Below are 24022 nucleotides of genomic sequence, written 5' to 3' on the forward strand. Positions count from 1 at the left end.
TTTTATATAATGATAATACAAACACATGTACCTCTCAACCTTCATCTTCACATGTGTACGACAAAACTTTCACTAGTATGTACAGTTCAGGCACGTCTCCCCTCCACGACCTCTTCGTGTATCTTGATGTTAGCTGTTCTGTAAGTCTCCTTCTACTTCCTCTGTCACTACAATTTCGTCTTCTCACGCGGTTGCCTTGTCAGTCACTTCTCCCTTTGGTGCATCCTTTCCTTTCTCTACTTCGTCTGAGTGTGGATTACTGTCGTGTTCAACAACAGCTGCTTGTTCAGGATTCACATCTCCAGTCTTGTCTGTCTCCTCTTGTTCCATCCCATCTCCTCCCGCTTCTTCTCCCTCCATCACGACTTCCTCGCCTTGTGTTTCAGGTGTAGCGTCGACCTCTACAGCAGCTGATTCTATACAATCACTAATCTCTTCCTGTTGGAGAGTAGCTGTTCCTCACATCTTCTCGCCAGTTATCGCCGTAAATCTTTGGAACAAAATCTTCCTCCGCCGGAGAGGGCTCCTTCACTACATTCTCATCTTCCCCTTTATTCACCTGCTTTTTGTCATTTTTCTGTATCGTCTTTCCCCCTTCGTCATCTTCCTTCGACTCATCAGATAACGATGTGACAGCTTCTGTTGTCTTCACTTCCTGCATTGTACCATCACTTTTCTTCTCCTCTCCCTCATGTATCGTCCTCCCTCCGTCATCATCTTCCTTTGTGGTATCAGGCACAGATGTGACATCTTCTGTTGTCTTCACTTCCTGCATTGGACCATCACTTTTCTTCTCCTCTCCCTCATGTATCGTCCTCCCTCCGTCATCATCTTCCTTTGTGGTATCAGGCGCAGACGTGAGATCTTCTGTTGTCTTCACTTCCTGCATTGTGCCATCACTTTTCTTCTCCTCTCCCTCATGTATCGTCCTCCCTCCGTCATCATCTTCCTTCGGGGTATCAGGCACAGATGTGAGATCTTCTGTTGTCTTCACTTCCTGCATTGTACCATCACTTCTTCTCCTCTCCTCATGTATCGTCCTCCCTCCGTCATCATCTTCCTTCGGGGTATCAGGCACAGATGTGACATCTTCTGTTGTCTTCACTTCCTGCATTGTACCATCACTTTTCTTCTCCTCTCCCTCATGTATCGTCCTCCCTCCGTCATCATCATCTTCCCTTCGAGGTATCAGGCACAGATGTGATCTTCTGTTATCTTCATGCTGTACCATCACTTTCTTCTCCTCTCCCTCATTATCGTCCTCCTTCGTTCATCTTCCTTAGTATCAGGTACAGATGTGACATCTTCTGTTGTCTTCCTGCATTGTTCATCACTTTTCTTCTCCTCTCCCTCATGTATCGTCCTCCCTCCGTCATCATCTTCCTTCGGGGTATCAGGCACAGATGTGAGATCTTCTGTTGTCTTCACTTCCTGCATTGGACCATCACTTTTCTTCTCCTCTCCCTCATGTATCGTCCTCCCTCCGTCATCATCTTCCTTCGGGGTATCAGGCACAGATGTGAGATCTTCTGTTGTCTTCACTTCCTGCATTGGACCATCACTTTTCTTCTCCTCTCCCTCATGTATCGTCCTCCCTCCGTCATCATCTTCCTTCGAGGTATCAGGCACAGATGTGAGATCTTCTGTTGTCTTCACTTCCTGCATTGACCATCACTTTTCTTCTCCTCTCCCTCATGTATCGTCCTCCCTCCGTCATCATCTTCCTTCGTGGTATCAGGCACAGATGTGACATCTGTTGTCTTCACTTCCTGCATTGTACCATCACTTTTCTTCTCCTCTCCCTCATGTATCGTCCTCCCTTCGTCACCATCTTCCTTCGTGGTATCAGGCACAGATGTGAGATCTTCTGTTGTCTTCTTCTTCCTGCATTGTACCATCACTTTTCTTCTCCTCTCCCTCATGTATCGTCCTCCTCCGTCATCATCTTCCTTCGTCCATGGGTATCCAGGCACAGATGTGAGATCTTCTGTTGTCTTCACTTCCTGCATTGTACCATCACTCTTCTTCTCCATTCCCTCATGTATCGTCCTCCCTCCGTCATCATCTTCCTTCGAGGTATCAGGCGCAGATGTGACATCTTCTGTTGTCTTCACTTCCTGCATTGTACCATCACTTTTCTTCTCCATTCCCTCATGTATCGTCCTCCCTCCGTCATCATCTTCCTTCGAGGTATCAGGCACAGATGTGACATCTTCTGCTGTCTCCGTTTCTTTTTCTCTGTCATGACCATCCTTGTCCACTGGTGCCTCAGCCTTCCTCCCTTCGTTAACATCTCTCTCTGTGCCTTCTTGCTCCGTTGTTATTTCTTTTTCTCTCAGAAGTTCGTTTCCCGTTTCAATCCCTTCCGAATCATCCCTTTCATTGCCTCCTCCTTCCACAAAGTGTTCTGTTTCTAGTGCCTGCGTGGCCTCTTCTGCTACCGTCCCTCTCTCACCAGCATTGCCCTGTTGCGGCACTGTTGCCGTTCCGCCGTTCCCCTGTCTGTCTTCAGCTATACCAGTTTCAGCAACCTCCATGTTATCTTCTCCAGACTTGGTTACCTGCACTGCCGACTTCCTTCCTCCATCCAGTTGTTCCTCTATCTTCAAGCCTTTTACTGCACCATCATTCTTTCCCTCAGCATCAAGTACCATAAATCTTGCCTTTTCTACACCATTTTCTAATATCTCCGTTTCTCCATCATCAGTCTTCTCGCCTGCCTCTTCGCCCTTCTCCTGTTCTTCTAATGGTGTGCTCTCTTCACTCTTCCCCAGTTCCTCTCTTTGATTCTTCTCCACCTTCCCTTGTTCCACCACGTTTTCCTCACCCACCTCTGTACTATCAAGACCGGCTACATCTTCCTCTGTGCCATCATCTTCTCCTTCAACTGGGACATACTCCAACTTTTCTTCCTCTCCTAGACTGTTCTTTGCTCTCTGGTGATGTTCCATCAGGCTCTTGTCACCACCCGACACACTTTCTGCATCTTTGGTCTCACTCACCTCACGTTCTCTCAAACTGACATCTTCCATTTCATCATCCCAATTCTCCCTCACATCCTGTTCGCTGCATGGTCTGCTTTCATCTTCTTCAACAGTATCATCAGGTCTTTGTATCTCCACATTTACTGCATTATTTTCGTCTTTCATTGTCTTTACATCTTGCTTATCATCTCCACCCACTGCAGCTTCCTTCATAGTCCCGCCTTCTTCCACAAGAATCAGCGTATCATCTTCTTCACCTTCTGTCGTGCCCTGAGGCTTCACATCTCCATCACCCACTTCCTTCTGCACCTTCTCCTTTCTCCATAAGTCTGTCCCTGACATGGGTCAAAGTGTAGCCCAGTACGTTCTGCCCTCTCCAGAATTTTGTATTCCATGCATTGGACCTACTCTCTACATACCCAAGACCATATCCAATACTCCAGAAGAGGTCCTCATGATTACACTCTGCTAACAGTTTTGGGTGTGTAGCAAACAGTTGCTCCTTCAGGTCGGAATTCTGAGTGAACTGAAGAAACAAGGAAACGGTGAGTCATTTCAAGAAACTTGAAGATCAACAGAATGATTACGTTTAACACAGTATTTTTCATAAAACAATGAATGAGTTTAAAATTGCGATCATTTCCTTTTCCAAAAAGAATTCCATATAGTGTAAGTTGGTATTTTGAAAAGAACGGGAATCAGTGTATCATTTGTCTTTGGATAAAAGATTGCCAAATAATACCACCATGGTACTACATGCTCTCTAACCTTTGCCGTGATGCCACGTTCAACAATGTGTATGCGTTTCTGTTCCCATACATCATCCTGGAAGTTCTCGATCTCATAGCTATAATCCTCCTGTGCTTTGGGGTCATTTGTGGACATGATGTTCTTCTGACATTCCTGGTCCTCAAATATCACTGGAAAACAGGCACAAGATAAACACGATAAACATTGCTTCTTTAAACCCCGGTTCATGGAATTCTGTCAAAAAGCCCTCAACTACCAGCATAACTAAGAAAGTTATAGGCACACAGTTTGATCAGTCGGTTGAAACGCAGAAAGTGGAAGTACATCGATCTGATTAAGGCAGTTTTGTTCTTTTTAATAGATATGCATGTATGACCATGCGAGCATGATCAGTTGTCTAAGGCGATACAGACACTCATCATATTACGATTTTTCTTACACAAATAAACAACCTAACAACCTAACCTAATGAACCAGTCATTCTTGCATTATAAAACCGAAACCAACAACATTCCCATTCTATACCCACCGATACTTTTGTGGTTAGAGTATATGTTCATACAGTTCCATCACATACAGTGAAACAAGAACTCAGCCGTCATCAACTCATCAACCATGCTCAGCCGTCATCAACTCACCAGCCATTTGGTACAGGGTGAACTGTTCAGCACTGGAGAAGGTTTGACCATCGACTGTGAAACTGACCGGATAATGTTGACCAAATGGAGACTTGATGCCCCCGAAAAATTCAAAGTTTTCTTTCCCGGACACATGTTTGTAAGATTCTCGTCTGGATTCGTACATGGAGCTATCTTCCTTCTGTGTCACCATATCATCTCTCACTCTGTCACATTCGCGTCTGGTTTTGGGATCCCTTTCTCTGGTATTTCCACTGTCCAAATATGATTGTTCCCTTCTCCTCTTTTTCATCTTCTCCTCCTCCTCCATTTCCTCCCATCTCTTGTCATCTTTCCACTTCTCCCATTCCTCCCAGTGCGTGTCCTCCTTCTCCATCAGTCTATCTCTCACTCGGGTAATGATATAGCCAAGCTGGTTTTTGCCCCGCCATGTCTCTTTATCCCAGGCTAACGGGTCTTTTTGGCTTCGCCCTATTCCCCACAATCGGTCTGATGGACTCGCCTCCACCAAGAGCTTGGGGTACGTGGCGAACAGGGGTCCCTGCAAATGTGGATTCTGAGTGAACTGAAACAAGAGTGAGTGAGTTCAGTTTTAGCCCACTTTTAGCAATATTCCATTAATATCACTTCGGGCAACACCAGAAATGGGCTCCTGAAACAAGAACAAGATAATTAAGGACTGGGTATTTTGTATCCAAACATATCGCAAAAACGGTGCTTATGATATTTCCAGCTGTAGACTTCAGCTGTAGTAGCTATAAAAACAACCTTGGTTTGTTACATCATACTAGTATAAGTTTCTCTCATCTTCTCACTATACGTGCCTATCCATTATCATGTTCCAGCTACATTGACGACAGGTACATATTGTGTGGATCAGACACTCCAGTGATTTGTATCATCAACAACGATCTACGTGGTCGGGAACGGTGACCCGACGACATCAATCTTATAACAGAGACTGTGGTCATCCAATCCAGTAAGTCACGTCTTGCAACAATTTCAACTCCAAGGCTGCTAGGGACCAAATCTAACCCTGAATCCCTGGGGTTGCCAGTTTTGGTGAGTGAACAAAGACTACAAACATGTAAGATGTTTAATACTTTCCAGCTATTATACGTAACTGCCGTAATGTCATTACTTAAACCATCTTGACGCCATTATCTAAACTTATTTATGCCATTTTCCAAACCTTATTGGATGTTTAGTCAACATAAACTGTAAAAGCCATTATCTATACCTTGAATGTTTAGACAACTTGCCGTGATGCCATTAACGAAACGTTTTTATGCCATTATCCAGACCTCATTAGTCGTTTAGACAAGCCGCCCTAATGCATTTATCTAAGCATTGCATGTTTAGAAAACGTGCCGTGATATCATTATCTAAACATTGGACGCCTTTTGAATGTTTCGACAACTTTCACTGATGCCGTGATTGTGAAAACTTCTATGATGTTTAAACAAGAGAAGACGTAATAAGAAATGGTGACGACAAACCAAGGGTCATAATCGAATGTTGTGGCATGGCGTATAAAGAGTGTCTCATGCAGTGTTAGTTGACGCCTTCAGAAGACACTTGTATGAACATGTAACAAATCAAACCTTAGCCTCCGTTGCCCGCTCAACCACATCTATGAAGTGTTTCTTCCATACTTCGAATTTGAATTCTGGGATCTGCCGCCCGTAACGCTTCTGTTCCACCGGGTTAGACGTCCCCATGATCTTCCGTTCCATTTCTTTGTTCTTAAATATAACTGCAAGGATAAGCCAAAACTTGTATGATGTGGATAGTGAATACAAACACGAAGAGACAAACATATTATATAGAGTATAGACATACATTATGTTCCAAACTGCATGCATAAATCATCACTTGTATGAAGCAGATAGTGAATACAAATATCAAGAGTTTTGTTTTTGTTTGTTGTTAAACAACGCACTCAGCAACATTCCAGTAATTGGGATACGTTGACATGAATCAACCAAGTTAAACTAACATCTAGTCCGTGAAATGAACATATTTTGCAGAAAAAAACCTGTTCATAACATATAATGAAACAGAGCCCAGAGACTTTCTTCATTTTCAGAAATTGAAAGTCTGGACTTGCCACATATTCTAGACTTGCATGGGCTTTCTTGGATATATTTGTTTCAGAGGTCTGTATGACAGACTTCAACCAAGTTAGCGAGCCTGTCCACCCGATCCCGTTAGTCGCCTCTCACGACAAGCAAGGGTTACTGAAGATCAATATTCTAACCTGGATCTTTACGCGTCAAACATGGAGAAACAAACACTTAGACTGACATTATGTTCCTAAATATTACTGCAAAGACAACTGAACACTTGTTTGGGTGTGGAAAATGAATACAACAAAAACATGGATTGGCGCATACTGAAAGAAAAAGGGGAGAGGCGCGCACCCTACCCCAACACCGACTCCAAAAAATAATTACTATAAGTAGAACATGATTAGCTCAAGTTCTTTCTAAGACAAATTAATTCCTTAAATCCTTAATCAAGAAAGTACATATGTAGAATTCAGAAGAACAAAACATCGTATTTACCGGTCTTCTGATACATCATGTACTGCTCAGCACAGTTGAATTCGGTATCGTCTATGACGAATTTGGCTGGATGTTGCTGGCTGAATGGCGACTGATTGCCGAAAAAAAGGACAAATTTATCCTGGTTAGGCATTTCTGTGTAGAACCCTTTAGTGTTTCTTGGCCCCATGTTTCTCCATCCATGTTTGTTCAGGTCGCGTTGTGTTTGCTCATCTGTCATATTTCGCTTGGGACGAGACGTTAGTTCTGTTTCATCCCAAAGTGGCATCTCGTCGGTTATATTCTGCCAGTCCGACATTCTGTCTGATTCTTTGTACTCTTCACCCGTCACGTGATGTTCCTCCAAGCCTTTGTGCCTCCTTCTCACCTTCCCCACCATAACTCTCCTGCCTGTTGCTACTTTGAGCTTTATGTCCTTCTGCCTTTTGGCGCTTCCTTTTCCCGCCTTTTCTTTCACTACCACGAATTGTATGCCCTTCCATCCCTAGGCTCATCTCTTTCCCGCCCTGTCTATTGTTTCCCTCGGAGGTGTGTTCTTCTGTCCCTTGTGTTTTTGCATCCCCACCCTGCACCTTGTAATCCAGACTCGATTGACCTGTAATTTGGCTCTCCCATCTCCCAATCTGATTCATTCTGTCCCGCCTTGCCTGTCCTTCTACATGGCTGTTCCCTCCACCACCCTGCCATCGCTCTTCCCGACCCGCCTGTCCTTCTACATGGCTGTTCCCTCCACCACCCTGCCATCTCTCTTCCCGACCCGCCTGTCCCTCTACCCAATGGCTGTTCCCTTCTTCACCCTCCCTTCTCCCATCGTGTCCCGCCTGTCTCTCTACTCCATGACTGCTTCCTCCACCACCCTGACTTCCCCCATCCCGTCCCTCTACCCCATGTCTGTTCCCTCCATCATCCTCCTCCCTATCCTGTCCCTCAACCCGATGACTGCCCACCCTGCCTTCCGCCATCCCCGTCCCGTCTGTCCCCTACCCCATGTCTGTTACCTCCACCACCCTGCCTTCCCCATCCCGTCCCGCCTGTCCCCCCTACCCCATGTCTGTTCCTCCAGCATCCCCTTTCCCCTATCCTGTCCCTCAACCCGATGGCCCTCCACCACACCCTGCCTTCCCCTGTCCTCCCCTACCCCATGGCTGTTCCCCCCACCACCCTCCCTTCTCCCATCCCGTCCTTCTACCTTATGGCTGCTCCTTCCACCACCCTGCCATCTCATGCTGCCCCGTCTGTCCCTCTACCGCTTGGCTGTTCCCTCCACCACTCTCCCTTCCCCCATCCCGTCCCTCTACCCAATGGCTGTTTCCTCTACCAAACCGCCTTCTTATATTTCCTCCATCACCCTTCTTTCTCTCATCCCGACCCGCCTGTCCCTTTACCCCATGGCTGTTCGATCCAGCACCCTGCCTTCTCTCATCCCCATCAACCTGTCCCTCTACCCCATGGCTGTTCCCTTCGTCCCGCTGTCTTCTTTCATCCCGACCCGCCTGTACCTCCACCCTTTTATCTTGCATCTGGTCATTCTCCTGTGGCCTGTTCTCCATCTTCATGAGCTTGTCCCTGATTTTAGTAAGAACATCGCCATATACGTTATAGTCACCGAAGCCCTTCCCGGACAAAGCTTTGGGATTTGTAGCCGATAGCCCAATACTCCAGAACCTGTCTGCAGTAGTGGCATATGCCAGTGTCCTCGGGAATGTGGCAAATAATTGTTTCTTTAGGGCTGGATTCTGTGTGAACTGACAACAGAAGGTGCATTTTACACATACAGTAGAAGCTGTATAATCCGACATAGTCTGTCGTACAGACCCTGAAGCAAATATATCCAAGAAAGCCCACTCAAGTCAAGTCAAGAAAATGTGGCAAGTCTAGATTTCCTCAGCTTCAGGGTCTGTACCAATCTGCTGAATTCACAAGCCAGAATATGGCTTGTAATTATCAGTTGATCTCTAGCTGTCACTAGTGTTTAATATTAACTCATGGGGAGCCTCCCCCACCACTCCCCAAGACCCCACGCTGAGCCAAGACCTCCTGCTTCTGCCTGTCCTCTCACTCCAGACAAACAACGTGTGTGATTACACTAGAGACCTGATGACTTATAAAATCTGAGTATTTTCTTTAACTCTCTCTCTCTCTCTCTCTCTCTCTCTCTCTCTCTCTCTCTCTCTCTCTCTCTCTCTCTCTCTCTCTCTCTCTCTCTCTCTCTCTCTCTCTCTCTCTCTCTCTCTCTCTCTCTCTCTCTCTCTCTCTGTGTCACAAACGACAGTGGAGGATGGGGGCACTTCATCACACACCTTTTCTTCAAGGGCGAGTTCAGCCCATTTAATCCTTTCCCTATTCCATTTGCGAGCATCGACGTTGCGGACATTCTTTCCACAGCGTTCTATTATCTTCAGGTCACGTGTTTCCATGATATCAATAGCTTGTTCCTTGTCTTTGAAGAAGTCTGAAAATAGAAGCGTCATTTAAGATGGAACTCATAACTGTTCTTTTAGAAAACAGTAACATTATTTTAGTAAAAGATGCGATTTTAAATTGCATGATGTACATACTGACATCTATAACACAGCTCCTGGAAAACAATGGCAAAATCGACATTCTATACAAACAACACACATGGCATCCGTTTACGTTTAGATCAGGAGAGAGGGAAATGAGTACCGTTTTGGATTTGTTTCAGTAACATTCCAGCTGTATCACGACAGTCAATAAATAAATAGTTGGGTCCAGAAAAGTAAGTGATTAACATCATGAGAATCGATCAGCTGGGACACGATGACATGTATCAACTCAGTCAGCAAGTCTGACCACCCGATCCCGTTAGTCGCCTCTGATGACGTAGGTATCGTAGTTTATTGCAATTACTCTGTATTTCTTCAAAGGTTGTTATCATTATTGCGGATCGGAAGTATGTTTGCTGATCATAATTGCTTAAAGGACCAGGGCCTAGATTTTCGAAGCTCTCTTAGCGCTAAGATAGTCGTAAGTTAATGTTAATGTATGGCACTTACGACTATCTTAGCGCTAAGAGAGCTTCGAAAATCTAGGCCCTGTTTACGTGTCACAAGTCTGACAATATATATGTGTGTGTATATATAGACCTGACGTTGCAAATCGTTTTCGTTATAGAAAATACATTCATGTTCATGTTGCAACACCTTACTGGGTAGTTACTAACGAATTTCACTTTCATTTCAAGATAAACCATTGTTTGATTTAAAAAAAATAGACTACTATTTGTTCATACCGCGATATATGCGTCGCATATAACTGATGGTGCTTTTGACTGTGATAAGCAGTTTAATCACTCTAAAGTGTAATTGGTAAACATTATCTACGGTATATGTAATTCATCGAGGTGACATTCAGTAATTAAAAGTAATCTAGAGCATACCATGTTTAAAATAACAAGAGATTTTGTCAGTTTGCGGGGGTGCATTTCAATCAGGTATTTTATCCGTCCTTCGTTAAATTTGAAATTTTAGACACTGGAATGTGCACACACAACTCAAAACAGACAGTTTGGTTCATGTACATACATGTTGTTACATCTGACTTAACACACATTTGGATACTCATTCAGCGTTCGAACGTACCTGCCTTCCGATACATCAAATACTGTAGAACACTGTAGAATGTTTTTCCCTGGATGTCGAATGGAGCTTCATGTCGTGGGCTGAATGGCGAGTCGACTTGGAATAACTCAAACTCACCTTCGCCCGCCATGTTGGTGTGCAAATGAAAAGTAGGCTGCTTGAACGATTCTCACTAAAACTGTAAATCCTATTTTCACTTTCACATTTGCTGTTATCTGTCGCCCAGGTTGGAACAGTAACGGAAACAGTTTGCGCTTCTTATCGGTCTGGCGTAGAACGACTGCATTTTAAAACTCGTGTTGAGATCTCCTTGATAAGAATAAAAAAATTGATTTCATATTAATTTCCAAGAAATCCGATCATGCCCATGTCAAGATTTCGGAGCAATTACGACACTTCCTTGTGTGGGGAAAACCCAAAGGGAGGTAACTCTGTTTTCCTAACTGTTGCGCTTTTCCCGACCGTACAAATGGTTGATTAACACAAATGGGAGGTCGTATCTCTACTGTTGGGCGCTTTCTTGGGGGTAGGGGTACAAAACTCAGGGAGATTTCTTTTCACTTTGTCTGTTATCTCATTCTTAATATTCCGCGTATATTATCGTATTCTTTGGTTGTTGGGGGCGGTGGGGTAACCTAGTGGTGGTAAAGCGTTCGCTGTTCACGCTGAAAACCCGCGTTCGATTCCCCACATGGGTACTATGTTTTGAAGCCTATTTCTGGTGTCTCCTGCCGTGATATTGCTGGAATATTGGTAAAGGTGGCGTGAAACTAAACTCACTCACTCACGCTTTGGTTGTTGCGAAAACTAACACATATCATCTGAATGTTACTTGTCAAACGTAGCTGAAAATATTCCAGAGTCGGAAGTATTGATATAAGCAATAATCCTAGTCATGTCAAATTTATTTACCTTTTCTATGCTTAGGACCATGGCAATCCTAAGATTTCAAGATCTACACATCACAAATTAATGTATTAAATCCTTTGAATCTATGTATTAAGAATGTTTGGGATAAATTATTTAGCAGACCCTGAATGTAAGAGGCGACTAATAGGTTCGCGAAGGTCGATGCTCATGCTGTTGATAACTGGATTGTCTGGTCCTGACGATTTACAGACCGCCACCATACAGCTGGAATATTGGCGTTAAACAACAAAAAAAACAAAAAAACACAAATATGAATTATTTAGATAAACATAATTGATTACTTTGGACACTTTGAGAAAAGGGTCATCTGCAAATTTCGTAATCTGCCAATAAATTAGTCTTGACCTTTTGTTTCAATAAACAAACAAGTTTTCGTGAGGTCATTATGTACAATGCTATTTTATGCCACAGTCAGTATATCAGCCTTAACGATCGCAGCTTGTGTACAGTGAAACCGCAATCAATCAAAAGGTTGACAGCATGAAGCATATGTTGCCAGGACAACGGGTTGACACAGTCGTCTAAGGTGCCTCAATTCACTGTAGAGTTGGACCAGTGAAGATCCGGGTTAGAATTGATCTTCAGTAACCCATGCTTGTCGTAAGAGGAGACTAACTGGATCGGGTGGTCAGACTCGCTGACTTGGTTGACACATGTCATCGTATCTCAGTTAGGTAGATCGATGCTCATGCTGTTGATCACTGAATATCTGGTCCAGACTCGACTATTTACAGGCTGCAGCTATATAGCTGTAATATTGCCGAGTGCCTTGCAAAACTAAACCCACTCACTGTAGAGTTGACTCTCTAAGTATGCAAGAAACCTATATACTCGGTTCGACAGCACTCTTAACGCATGAGCACGCTGGGCAGTTGACCCTGCCCCACAAACATAGGAATCCCGTGCTTATCTATGTATGTTGTTACTTGATGTCAATACTGACTGACTGAGTTTGGTTTTACGCCGCTTTTAGCAATATTCCAGCAACATCACGGCGGGGGAACACCAGAAATGGGCTTCACACATTGTACCCATGTGGGGATTCGAACCCGGGTCTTCGGCGTGACGAGCCAACGCTTTAACCACTAGGCTATCCCACCGCCCCTTTGCTGTCAATAAAAAATAAATACTCATTTACTAAACTGTTCATATGTTACTGGAAAATGAATATTTAGCATGTGTTACATTAAAGATAAAGGCCTGTCGGGTAGCCTAGTGGTTAAAACGTTCGCTCGTCACGCGGAAAGTCCAGGTTCGATTCCCCACATGGGTACGATGTGTGAAGCCCATTTCTGGTGTCCCCCGCCGTGATATTGATGGATTATTGCTAAATGCTGCGTAAAACTAACCAACTCACTCATTAAAGATAATAGACACTATTATGTGATTCTGTATATTTATTGTGAAAGCCCAAGAACAGTTTAACACTTGTCCCGTAACCTGACTTTGACCAGCCCTGGTTTCATTCCCTTAATATAACACAGGGTAACATCAAGTACCATCTTTTAAAGGATTGCCACATAAACATATAACTGATAACCGACCTCGTCTTCAGGTTTGTTATTGTTGAATATTGGTCACATGAACCAGTGGGTTAAAAGACATATCATGGGTTGAGGGATGTAAGGGAGATAACTCCTTGACTGCTTATATCATTTTTTGTTATACTGTAGCTCTGTTGATATGGTAATGTGTGAAAGGGATAAGAGTGATGTGTGTGCTATGTCAAAGGATGCTATTGAATAATAATGCTTACCTCAGGTAAATGCCCTATTGTATATCAATTTTATACGACGCAGACAGATTCACAGGCCCTTGTGTCTTTGCGAGGATTAAAGATTAGGGCTGGATATTGCTCTGATTCTCATATTGCAATAATTCAAGAGATACTGCAATACACATTGTGATATATTGACTGGAAGGTTTCTGTCCAAGTGCGTACATCATGACAGCTCTCTGTGTGACATCATCTTCTTAGTTTCTGTTACACCATACGTTCAGGCTCCCTGTCCCCATTATGTATGGCTGTATGCCAGTGGTGTACAGATAAATGATATAGAGCCTTAATGTGGAATATTTCATTGAAGTAACTGCATTGCAACAAAGTTTTGCGAACATAATGATAAAGGTAATAGTATAACATGATTTTCATGGTCAGTGTTGTTTGCTTCAACAGAATGCACTTCAATGCAGTATGTAATTATTGTTACTGTTTGTCAGTGATTCATTCAGATTCAACTCCAATATAAACATGTGTTGTAACATGAACTGTTGTAAAATGAAACAAAACATAATTTAGGTGATCTACTTGAGCTGAAAATCTCACATGACCTCCAATAACTAAGATCCTTGACTAGAAAACTGATAAGACTTTGGCCTTTATCATAATTGATAACATATGTCCCATTATGAAACAAAACAAAAATAACAAAATAATGTGCACTGCGAAATGGTCACTCAGAGCCAGTATCTCTACTTATAAGTCCGAATAAAAGATTGGTCAAATCTTTGAAGGGCATTTAGAAGTGGAATGCATAAGAAAAGCAAGATTTATGGATGTCAACTTCTTTATTGGGAATATTCATGACCTGATGAAGGAGCAAGCATAGACTCTGAAACGTTGTGTTATTCACAACAAGAAGTTGACATCCATAACTCTTGCTTTTCTTAAAAGATTGGTCCCTTTGAGGCCACTTAATTCCTCCCCAAACGTCACATATGAAACCATTCAAACCCCAAAATTTAAAGCATTTGGTAGAATATTTGGCACTTTTGTAGCCACTCATAAAGACACTTCCACTTGTAAAATGTTACATGAAACAGAAAAGAAACAAAAGTATATTTCGCACTTTTAGAGCACATTTTGTAGCTATGGAAATCAAGGGTAGATAATTCAAAGGGACCTAACTCTGGATGACCCAATATATTGCAGAATCTGAACCACATTCCGATAATCATATCGCGAGATACTGTACTGGTATATACCGGTTTACCGGTAATATTGCACAGTGCTATTAAAGATTTAAAAAATTGTTTTTGTTTTTCATGACCCCCGACTGTATTGTACTGGGAAGCATTTCGAATTGGGGGGGTCATCTAAAAAAAATAACTTTTTAAATCTTTAATCCTCACAAAGACAGGCGGGCCTGTGGACTGATTTTGAAATTCTGACATATCATCACTTGAATAAATGCTTAAATGATTAGTATAATAATAGTTTGGTGAGTGTAGTTTTACGCCGCACTCAGCAATATTAAGTATAATAACAGAAAATAACACCAACACTACAGAAATAATATCAACTACTCTAAAAAATAACAAGTCTATACAAGTCCTTGTTTAACAACATCTCTGACGGTATTTCAATTTTTTTTTTCACAGCATGGAAGCATGGCCTGAGACAAAAGCCTCTTGTGACAAAAGTTGGGACGTAACTTTTAAAACAGAAACAATTAAAACACTTGCATCCCTACGCCATGATTCACATCCATCAGAAGGTCGCGGCCATCTTTAACAACCTGTTTAAAAACATTAAACAAATAATATCTTCCAGCTTACATAATTGAAAATTTGGATGCAAAATCTAACAATTAATTGTTGTAGATATTGACACCCATCCGGTGGGTAACCTAGCAACACTTTGAAACACTCTTGTCACCATGGTCACCATGATCTAGGTCTGGTTGTCCGTCATGCAGCAAGCATGTGGCTGAGAGATGGTACTACAGAGGTATGATGGTAAATGTTCATTTGAGTCCGTCTTGCTTCATCAATTTCTCCCTAACCCTTGTCAAGGCATACCCCAGGTAGTTGGTCCCCCTCCAACTCCTCTCATCCCAGGCGTTGACGTGGTCCTCCGCGTACCCTATCCCCCATATAGCATCCACCGGACTGGCCTCTACTAGAGTCTTGGGATATGTCGCGAATAACTGCTTCTTCAGGCCCTCATTCTGACCAAACTGAAACATAGTGGAAGAAATTGTATATGCATTACTTTAAAGCCTCTTTTCATCATTGTTTGTTGTTAACACCTCACTCAGTAATATTAGAGCGATGCTGAGGTGGTTTGTAAATAATTGAGCTTCGACCAGACAATCAAATGATTAGCAGCATGAGCATTGATCTAAGCAATTGGGATACAATGACATGTGTCAATCAACTCAGTGAGCCTGACCACCCAATCATCTTAGTTGCAGCGTAAAACTAAACTCACTCTTTCCTTCTTTGCTTTTCAAACCAAGTCAGGACAAACACAGGGGCATGTAACTAATACCCAACCTTGTCTGCATGTTTGTTTTCGTAGAGCATTAGATAGATGGTCGGGTGGGGACTTGTGGTAATAGACATGTATATCATGGATCTTGTGGTGTAAGGGAGATAACTCTCATTCCTGAGAATAACTGAGTAGAATGAATAAAGATCACTGAAATTAAGTATAATTAGGCACCTTGGCTTCATTCGCCTCCTCTACGATTCTGTGGCAGTTATCCTTCCATGTTTTATCATCTCAGTTCTTCACTTTCCGACCAAGGGACTTCTGTTGTTTAGGATCCTGTGTCTTGAGAACTTTTGCAGCATTTTCCTCATCAGCAAACAGCACTTGAACAAAAAATGTCCAGATATTGATACCAACAATCGAACCATCATTACAAAACATGTACAATTTGAATAGTTGTCATGACCTTTTATTCTGATGACTTAATTAATAAAGGTGAAAATGTACTACTTGACAAACCACTTATTTCACCATGCCAAACACTGTAATGGAACCAACAGTTATGACATGAGAGCCCTACATCATGAGTAGTCTAAAGGTCTCAGTCTGACTGTTGGATTCGCCCATGTCTCTCATTTACTGGAAGAAAGTGAGACATGTTCGAAACCAAAATAAAATTGTGTTATTACACCTTGTTCGATCGATCGTTTAATGACGCACTTAGCACACACTCGCATATGTTTTTTAGAATGGAGTCTCTGTTGTTTCAGGAGCACATCTTGAAAAGCATACTATATTTTTACATGGATAGGACCAGTGATGCATATGTGTACTTTGATAGTTTAGAATTGTATAATTATTTTTCAAGTTACCATGGCTACAACAGGCTGGAAATGGTGGCCGTACTGGAGCAGATCTTGAAAACCGTACTATATTTCTTCACCAAATGTTCACCAAATTGGTAGACAACCGCCATAATAGCTGGAATATTGCTGAATGAGGCGTAAAACTAAACTTACTCACTCACCAAATTGGGCAATAAACACTTCTTTTGATGATATGGGAATTTAAACTAAATGTATTTAGTTACCATGGTAACAAGATACAATGGAACCGTTCCCCCATCCTAAATAATATTTATAAATATGCCAAAATTATAAACAAAACTTAATACAACAATTACTAGAGAACTCACAAAATGACCAAAGTCCAAAGTTTAAGTTAGGGTTAGGTTTAGGGGACGGGAGGAACTCTTTCCCAATTATTTATTCCCACATGTATTTACCATTGAGGGGTACTGTCTATCTATGACTAATTAGTCCTTTTCGTTAAAGTTCGCCTACCTGCTTTCTGGTACATCATGTCCTGCTCAGCACAGTTGTACTTCTGGCCATTCACCTCGAAACTTGCTGGGTACCACTGACTGAAGGGAGAATGCATTTTCCAGAAGAATTCGTATTTTTGTTTTGCTTCTTTTAGAGATGTTGCTCCACGAGTGCTTTCCTCGGCCCTTGGGCTGGCAGACTGTTTTAGGGATGGCGTAAAAGTAGGGCCAAGTCTGCAGTCGACATCGCTAACTAAAAATGGATTCAGAATATGGAAAGCAAACCTGTACATTTGGGTCGATAAACTTCCAAGACCCACACAACAACAATGACTACATACCGAGATTCCAGTAGAAAAGACACCCGTCTTGCTCTATGTGTTTTTCCTTGATATGTCTATGGGGGAAGGTTGCTTACTTCTCTTAGTGTGTGACATCCGGGGGTCCTGGGCAGGAAGTGACAGTGTTTTGACTGCTTTTGACTGCTTTTCTTTCCTTAATTAAGATATTGGGGTTCCCTAATTAACCTTTATTGTCTCAGGCTGAATCAGCACAGGATGTTGTTTATGTTAAAGAGGCGTGGATATCGGTGAGTGTCAATGGGCAAATATGACATGATTATGTATATTACGAAGAAATATTTGATTTCGCAACGCAGTGTAATATGTTATAAAGGATCAAACAAAGTATGCATTCACAAATACAAAAATTCTTATGTGTTTTCATTGTAAACAATACCAGCCCAAAGCAGATAGCCAGTGGCGTATGCATATGCTTATATTTACTAATACACATGAAACATAAAATGGTATTATATCTACCTAAATACCACGTTATAAAGTAAAAGTAAAAGTGAAGCCCTTTCTCTCTCCATTCCCAGCGATTTAGGAAAATAAAGTCCTCGGAAAACAAAATTCCGCCAATCAAAAGTGTTTAGTCTCTGTTAGGCCCGACTTGGCCCGTGCTGTCAAAAACAACTAAACCTCACACGTGTATCTTGAAATGTGTTTATATCCATAGATTAGTAATATATCTACCTACATATCACTTCACAGAGTCTCAAAGCGTAGTATTTGAAGCAAAACGCTGCTGAAAGTGAAGCTCTGTTTTCTACATATTCTCAACAAAAAACACTGTATCATACAAGCGTTGATGTGCTTGGCGGTCGAGGCTCTCAAAAACAACTTAAAACCCACACATGTATTCTGATTTGTGTTTAAATCCATAGATTAGTATTATATGTACCTAAATATCAATGTGTGATTTTATAAAATGTCACATGTAAAGATAACTGCTCCGTTAAAGCAGGGATACTCTACAACAGAGATAGACTTATAGGAGTCTCCCTGGTTAAAAGTGAAGCCCTTGTCTCTCATTTTCAACATAGCCTCAATCAAAAGTGTTTGGTCTCAGTTCAGCCCGACTTTTGCCCGTGCTGTCAAAAACAACAAACCTCACACATGTATCTTGAAATGTGTTTAAATCCATAGATTAGTATTATATCTACCTACATATCACTTCACAGAGTCTAGAAGCGTAGTATTTGAAGCAAACACCTTGCTCAAAGTGAAGCCCTATTTTCTATGCATTCTCCACAAGAGACACAGTATCACAAGCTTTCGGTGTGGCTTGGCCCGTCTTGCTCAAAGCGCACCTTATACCTCACAGAATGTATCTTGAAATGTGTTTTAAATCCATAGATTGGTATTATATCTACCTAAATATCACTTTGTAATGTTATCAAATGCAACATGTAAAGATAACTGGTTCGTTAAAGTTATCACTTTTCTCTCTCCATTCTCAACATAGCCTCAATCAAAAGTGTTTAGTCTCTGTTCAGCCCGACTTGGCCCGAGCAGTTATCTTTACATGTTTTATAACATTACAAAGCGATATTTAGGTAGATATCATACCAGTCTATGGAATTAAACACATTTCAAGATACGTTTGATGTTAAGCTGCTTTTGACGGCTCGAGGCAAAGCCGGGCGGAAAATTGTGGCCGAGATAATGTTGAGTGTGGGGAAGAATGAATGTGGGCATACTTTAAATACGATGAATAGTGAATTTATGGGGTGGTATTTGATTGGATAAGATGTAGCGACATCCGGGCCGACGCTAATGTGCGCGAGAATGAGCGTCAATGGCATTTACCCACTCGTTTTAATCCGGGACAAAACGAATACCGACTTCTTGGAGGTTACGCAAAGGGGCGAGTGGTGACGAATGCGTCAATGGCTAGGCCCCGTCTCGCATATCGCAATATATCCTCGCGTACGGTGTTTTCGAGCCCCTAAGACAAACAATGACAATCATGAGAAATGCTTTGGGATATATCAATAATGGTTATCTTACTTTGAATTACATTTATTGTGCTGTTAAATTTGTTAGCTAAGGAGATGCGTCGTTTGTTTGCAGCAGAACATACCTCGAAGTTCGAAGTGACCTAGTTGATCGCCATGTTTTTGTGACGTCACCTCTTTTCGAGCCCCTCAATATTGTTGACGTATTCAACACAGTGTCAGCCAGCGCGGGGTGATCTCAAAACGTGAAGCGGTCTTATGAATTCACAGTCATCCAAAATGTTCCAAACGAGTATAAGTCTTTAAATTTCCGCTATAATGATTAATGTAGCATATATGCACAATATAGCACAGTGACTCGATCGTGAATATGATTTCACTGTTAGTTCTGGCAAATTGTCGTCTCACTGCCGTAAGCGTACATGTATTGTTATGACACGATGAGTTATGGGAACTAGGCATTAAATATTAAAACTTATGTACAGTTGTCACTTCAGTCGACAAACAGGCTCTATTCCTCTGAATTTTCCGAATGACACGGACACCAGAATTCAGCTGTTGATCTCGATCACAACGCGCACCTGCGTACAGTATTTGAGATGTACCCAGTGATCACAACTCGGGTGCGTACACTGAGCCCACTTTGTGAATACAAGCGAGACACAATTTTGCAGTTCTTTCGGTTGAAACAATTTGCAAACACAACACACTTCGTCATCACCCTCATTGTCCGTGTCTGTACCGCTGTCACTTGCGACAACCTCTCGTACATGAGACAATCCAAACGTGCTTGGTTTGGCAGAGAGAGTTGAACGAACTTGTGATACTTTTTTCTTCTGTGCAGACTGTTGCTTCCTCTTCTTGACTGGGTGTTTCTGAGTGTGTTCTTGAATTTTGAAGACTGTATTTTCTTCTGTGATGGCTTTACCACTGACGATAGAGCTGAGGACTTTCAGCTTCAGTGTTGGTGCAGACTTGATTTTGTGCAGAGCGTCTTCCTTCTGTCTAAAAAGTGAGTCGTCGGCTTCGCGGATTTCCTCGGATGCAATAAAAACTGTAGAAGCTAGGTCTCAAGGCTTCCGCAGACACGACAGAATCGTCAAATGGAAATATTCCACATTTCTCAAACGAGAACATCAAGTTTCTTGGAGAAAGAGCCGACGTGTATGCTTTACAAGCAACAGCACACATAGCGTTCCTATCTATGTTGGTGGTGACTTGTTCTCTCATATACGTGTGCTTCATGGAATTGTAGATCCTTTCTAGTGGCCCGAGACAACCAACGTCAAGTGGTTGTAAAACATGAGAAGTGTGAGCTGGCAGTACCATCAAGACAATGTTCCGAGATATGGCCCAGTCAATGATGGGGAGAGAAACATGAGAGCGGTGTCCGTCGTAAAGAAGGAGAATCGGCTGTGACGGATCTGACCTCTGAGCGTATTTCAGGAAGTGATCATTCAAATAAGTGGAAAATATTTCCATATTTGACCACCCTGAATCACTAGTTGTGGCATTTGTACCTGGGTTACATTCAGATAGAATATCCGAACGCAGACGCTGTCCCTTAAATACGAAGTAAGGAGGGATTTGTTGTCCGAGAGCGTTCCCACAACCAATTAAAGTTGTTGTTGATGATCTTGGTGTAGTAACCGCGACACATCGATATTCAGAAGAATATCTGGTTTAGATCTAAGGAAAGTCTTTGTAGAACGCAACCACTACCCACCTGAAATAGTCAACAGAACCATCGAAGCAACGCTTTCACCTCCTGCCAAAAGATCTAAACCAGAATCAGCCCCCATCAAGATATCCATTCCCTACATAGGTAAACCATCACAGCCGACTCCTCCAACAACAAGCAGGCATAGACACAACCTTCTCTGCGTCCTCCAGCCTCAACAACCTCCTCTTTGCCAACGGAAGAAAACAACCCACCGTCAACAACAACAACAACCCGAAATGTGATTGTGGACAAAGCTACATAGGTGAAACATCCCGACGCATCAACACCCGAAACAAAGAACATCACACCTCTGTTGCTGACACCAAATCAGCTATCTCTGACCACATCGAAGCAAACCCCAATCATCAAATAGAGTGGTCCGACTTCACCATTCTCGCCAACAACCAAACGGACTTCACTAAACGCAAGCTCACCGAAGCCATTCACATCAAACGCCATAAGCCCACCATTAACCGTGACCAAGGATACTTCATTCCATCAGCTTATGATCCACTCCTCCACCAAGCCCAATCTATTGTATAAACATCGTCTCCTTCATTGTACCACTCCTGTATCTATACATCTCTGGCTTCCATTCACTATCCTTTGTGTACTCACTGGCTTCATCAGCTTACTGCTTAACCAATTATGGCAATTATGTTGATTCCTTTGTCAATTACTATGTATGTTGTTTCATTGTTATACACAGTATAAATATGCAGCTCCTTCACTTCATGTATCACTCTTGCTTGACAACGGCACAAGAATCTGTATCGAAACGTCGCAATCACGAAATAAAGAAGTTGTTATCCATAAAAACTTGTTCCATATTGTACGTCTCAACTTCTAAAATGCCACTCAAACGAGAATACTTATTGACTTTACATATTCATATCAAGAATGGGCTTCACACATTGTGCCTGTTTGAGAAATCAAACTTAGGCCACATAAAAAATATTCTTGTTTCTCAGCACTTTTTCCAAAAAATATGGGTCGGGCGGGCGGATTTTATTTTGGCATTTTATTTCATTTTATCTCCAAAACCTGTTGATTTTTGTAGAAATTTACTCCTTTTCTCCGACAGAAAATCTTAGAAGTTTGTTTGAACATTTTTTATTCAGTGTTAAAATGGATTGGGCACAAGTCATGTAACTTATTACCGCCCGCTCCCATCAGAAACATGAACAATAATGATTGGACGTAATGGATGGACATAATAATATTGAGACATATTATTGATTAATTGAAGCGCTTACTTCGTACAATGTATTTATGCACATGTCTAAAGATATTTTCATTGATAGTATTTGGAAGAGCAGGGTTGCCGTAAAGAATGGTATCAATGTCTAACTGAACTTTTGATAGTTCAAAGTCTTTCTTCAGATCAAAACGGCAACTGACAAATTTTGGACATTTTAAGAAGAAATGGTTAGCATCTTCCACCGGAGCACCACAATTGCAAGCTCTACTCTCTGATAGATTAACACGAAACATATATGTAATATATCTGCTTGTAATGAACTACACGAATGTCTTAACTTCGTGTGTAGTATATTTGTCAATTTCACCAAATAGAAAATATTTTGGAACCTTGTCATTATTTCCAGATAACTTTGATTTAAACGATGATAATGAATTTGTACATTTTGTTGTAGAGGAGAGAGCATTCCATAAACTTGCAGAATCATAAATAAATGACTTTTGGATTATTGAGGTGCGAAATTTAGGAACAGCCAAATCTGATTTGTTACGCAAGTTGTATCCGGAAATGGTTTCAGTAAAGGGTGGAAGTAAATCTATCAGGTAATCAGGAGCTTGCATGTTAACAATTTTGTAGAATGTACAGAGTTTCCTTTGTGTTCGTCTAACTTTCAATGGTAACCAACCAGTTTCACTGTATAAACTATATCTTGAAGCGAATTTAGGCAATCCGGTTACAATTCTTGCTGCTTCAAGTTGTAACATTTCAAGTTTATCACAACTATAGCTAGGGCAATTATCCCAGACCTCAGATGCATATTCTAAAATAGGCCTAATATACATTTCGTACATACTAGAAAGGATATATCTAGGTAATACGTACTGAGGAAACAATTTTTGCGGCCTTTTCTATTACAGCAGATACATGATGAAACCACTTTGTATTATCTGAAAAGATGACACCGAGGTGTTTATGTTGATGTACACGTTCCAAATGTTCATTATTGAAAATCAAGTCAGGAACTTGTGGACAATTTCCATTTTGAAAAAGCATGAATCTGGTCTTGTTCGGGTTAAACTTAACTAACCATTTGTCAGCCCATTCATTCAATTTTGCTAAATCATAGTTAAGAATAGCTTCTATGGTTTTTACATCTTTTCCTGCAGCACCAATTGAAGTGTCGTCGGCAAACAGTCTTGTGACATTTGTTAGAGTTTCAGGTAAATCATTGATGTACACAAGGAACAAAAATGGACCAAGGACAGATCCTTGAGGAACTCCTGCAGTAACATTTAATTCTTTTGATAATGTACCATTGATGGAAACACTCTGTCGTTTATCAGATAAATAGTTTGTTAACCAACTAAGTAAATGCCCACGAAGTGTGAGAAATGTGTGAAAGTGTGAGAAATTCATGCACAATTTGAGAGTCAAAGTTTCATTTCCTCTAATGTAAAATGTAAAAATGGCTGGCATCAACGATTGTCAACTGCATTAATCGTCTCTACTGTCTAGCCCTCTCTGCAATGCTAAAGCCCTAAATGAAGCAAGTCTAGATTTCTTCAGGTTCTGAATCTCACTGGGGCTCCTTTTCAGTTTAAATGGGTTTGTTTGTTAATATCAAAGTTATATATATTCAGTACATTAGTTATATATATTCGTAGAAGGTACCTTCATAAAATGACCATGTTTTACAAAATGGTTAATAACACTACGCCAAGTTATCTTAGTAACCTTGTTCCGCCTAGAGTATCAGATATCGTTGGTTATAATCTGCGCGGTGAT

General features: G+C 41.6%; 1 protein-coding gene and 1 long non-coding RNA gene across 2 annotated transcripts in view; both read right to left on the bottom strand.

The window, feature by feature from the left end:
• Window positions 1-240: 240 nt before the first annotated feature.
• LOC124285884 (protein starmaker-like) overlaps window positions 241-24022 on the bottom strand; it is a 30937-nt gene continuing 7155 nt past the window's right edge. Inside the window, exons 3-5 of the mRNA XM_046722164.1 lie at window positions 7296-7301; window positions 1978-3302; window positions 241-857 (exon numbers count right to left, since the gene is read on the bottom strand). Coding sequence (XP_046578120.1) covers window positions 428-857; window positions 1978-3302; window positions 7296-7301 — 1761 coding nt within the window. The 3' untranslated portion in view covers window positions 241-427. The remainder of the gene's footprint in view (window positions 858-1977; window positions 3303-7295; window positions 7302-24022) is intronic.
• On the bottom strand, window positions 14511-17207 carry LOC124285885. Its single transcript, XR_006900897.1, has 3 exons — window positions 17031-17207; window positions 15919-16070; window positions 14511-15430 (listed from the first exon to the last, which is right to left on the bottom strand). It is a non-coding gene; the product is annotated as an uncharacterized LOC124285885 (long non-coding RNA).

Source organism: Haliotis rubra, unplaced genomic scaffold, assembly GCF_003918875.1.
Source record: "Haliotis rubra isolate DU_JTF1 unplaced genomic scaffold, ASM391887v1 Scf37, whole genome shotgun sequence".
NCBI lineage: Eukaryota > Metazoa > Mollusca > Gastropoda > Lepetellida > Haliotidae > Haliotis > Haliotis rubra.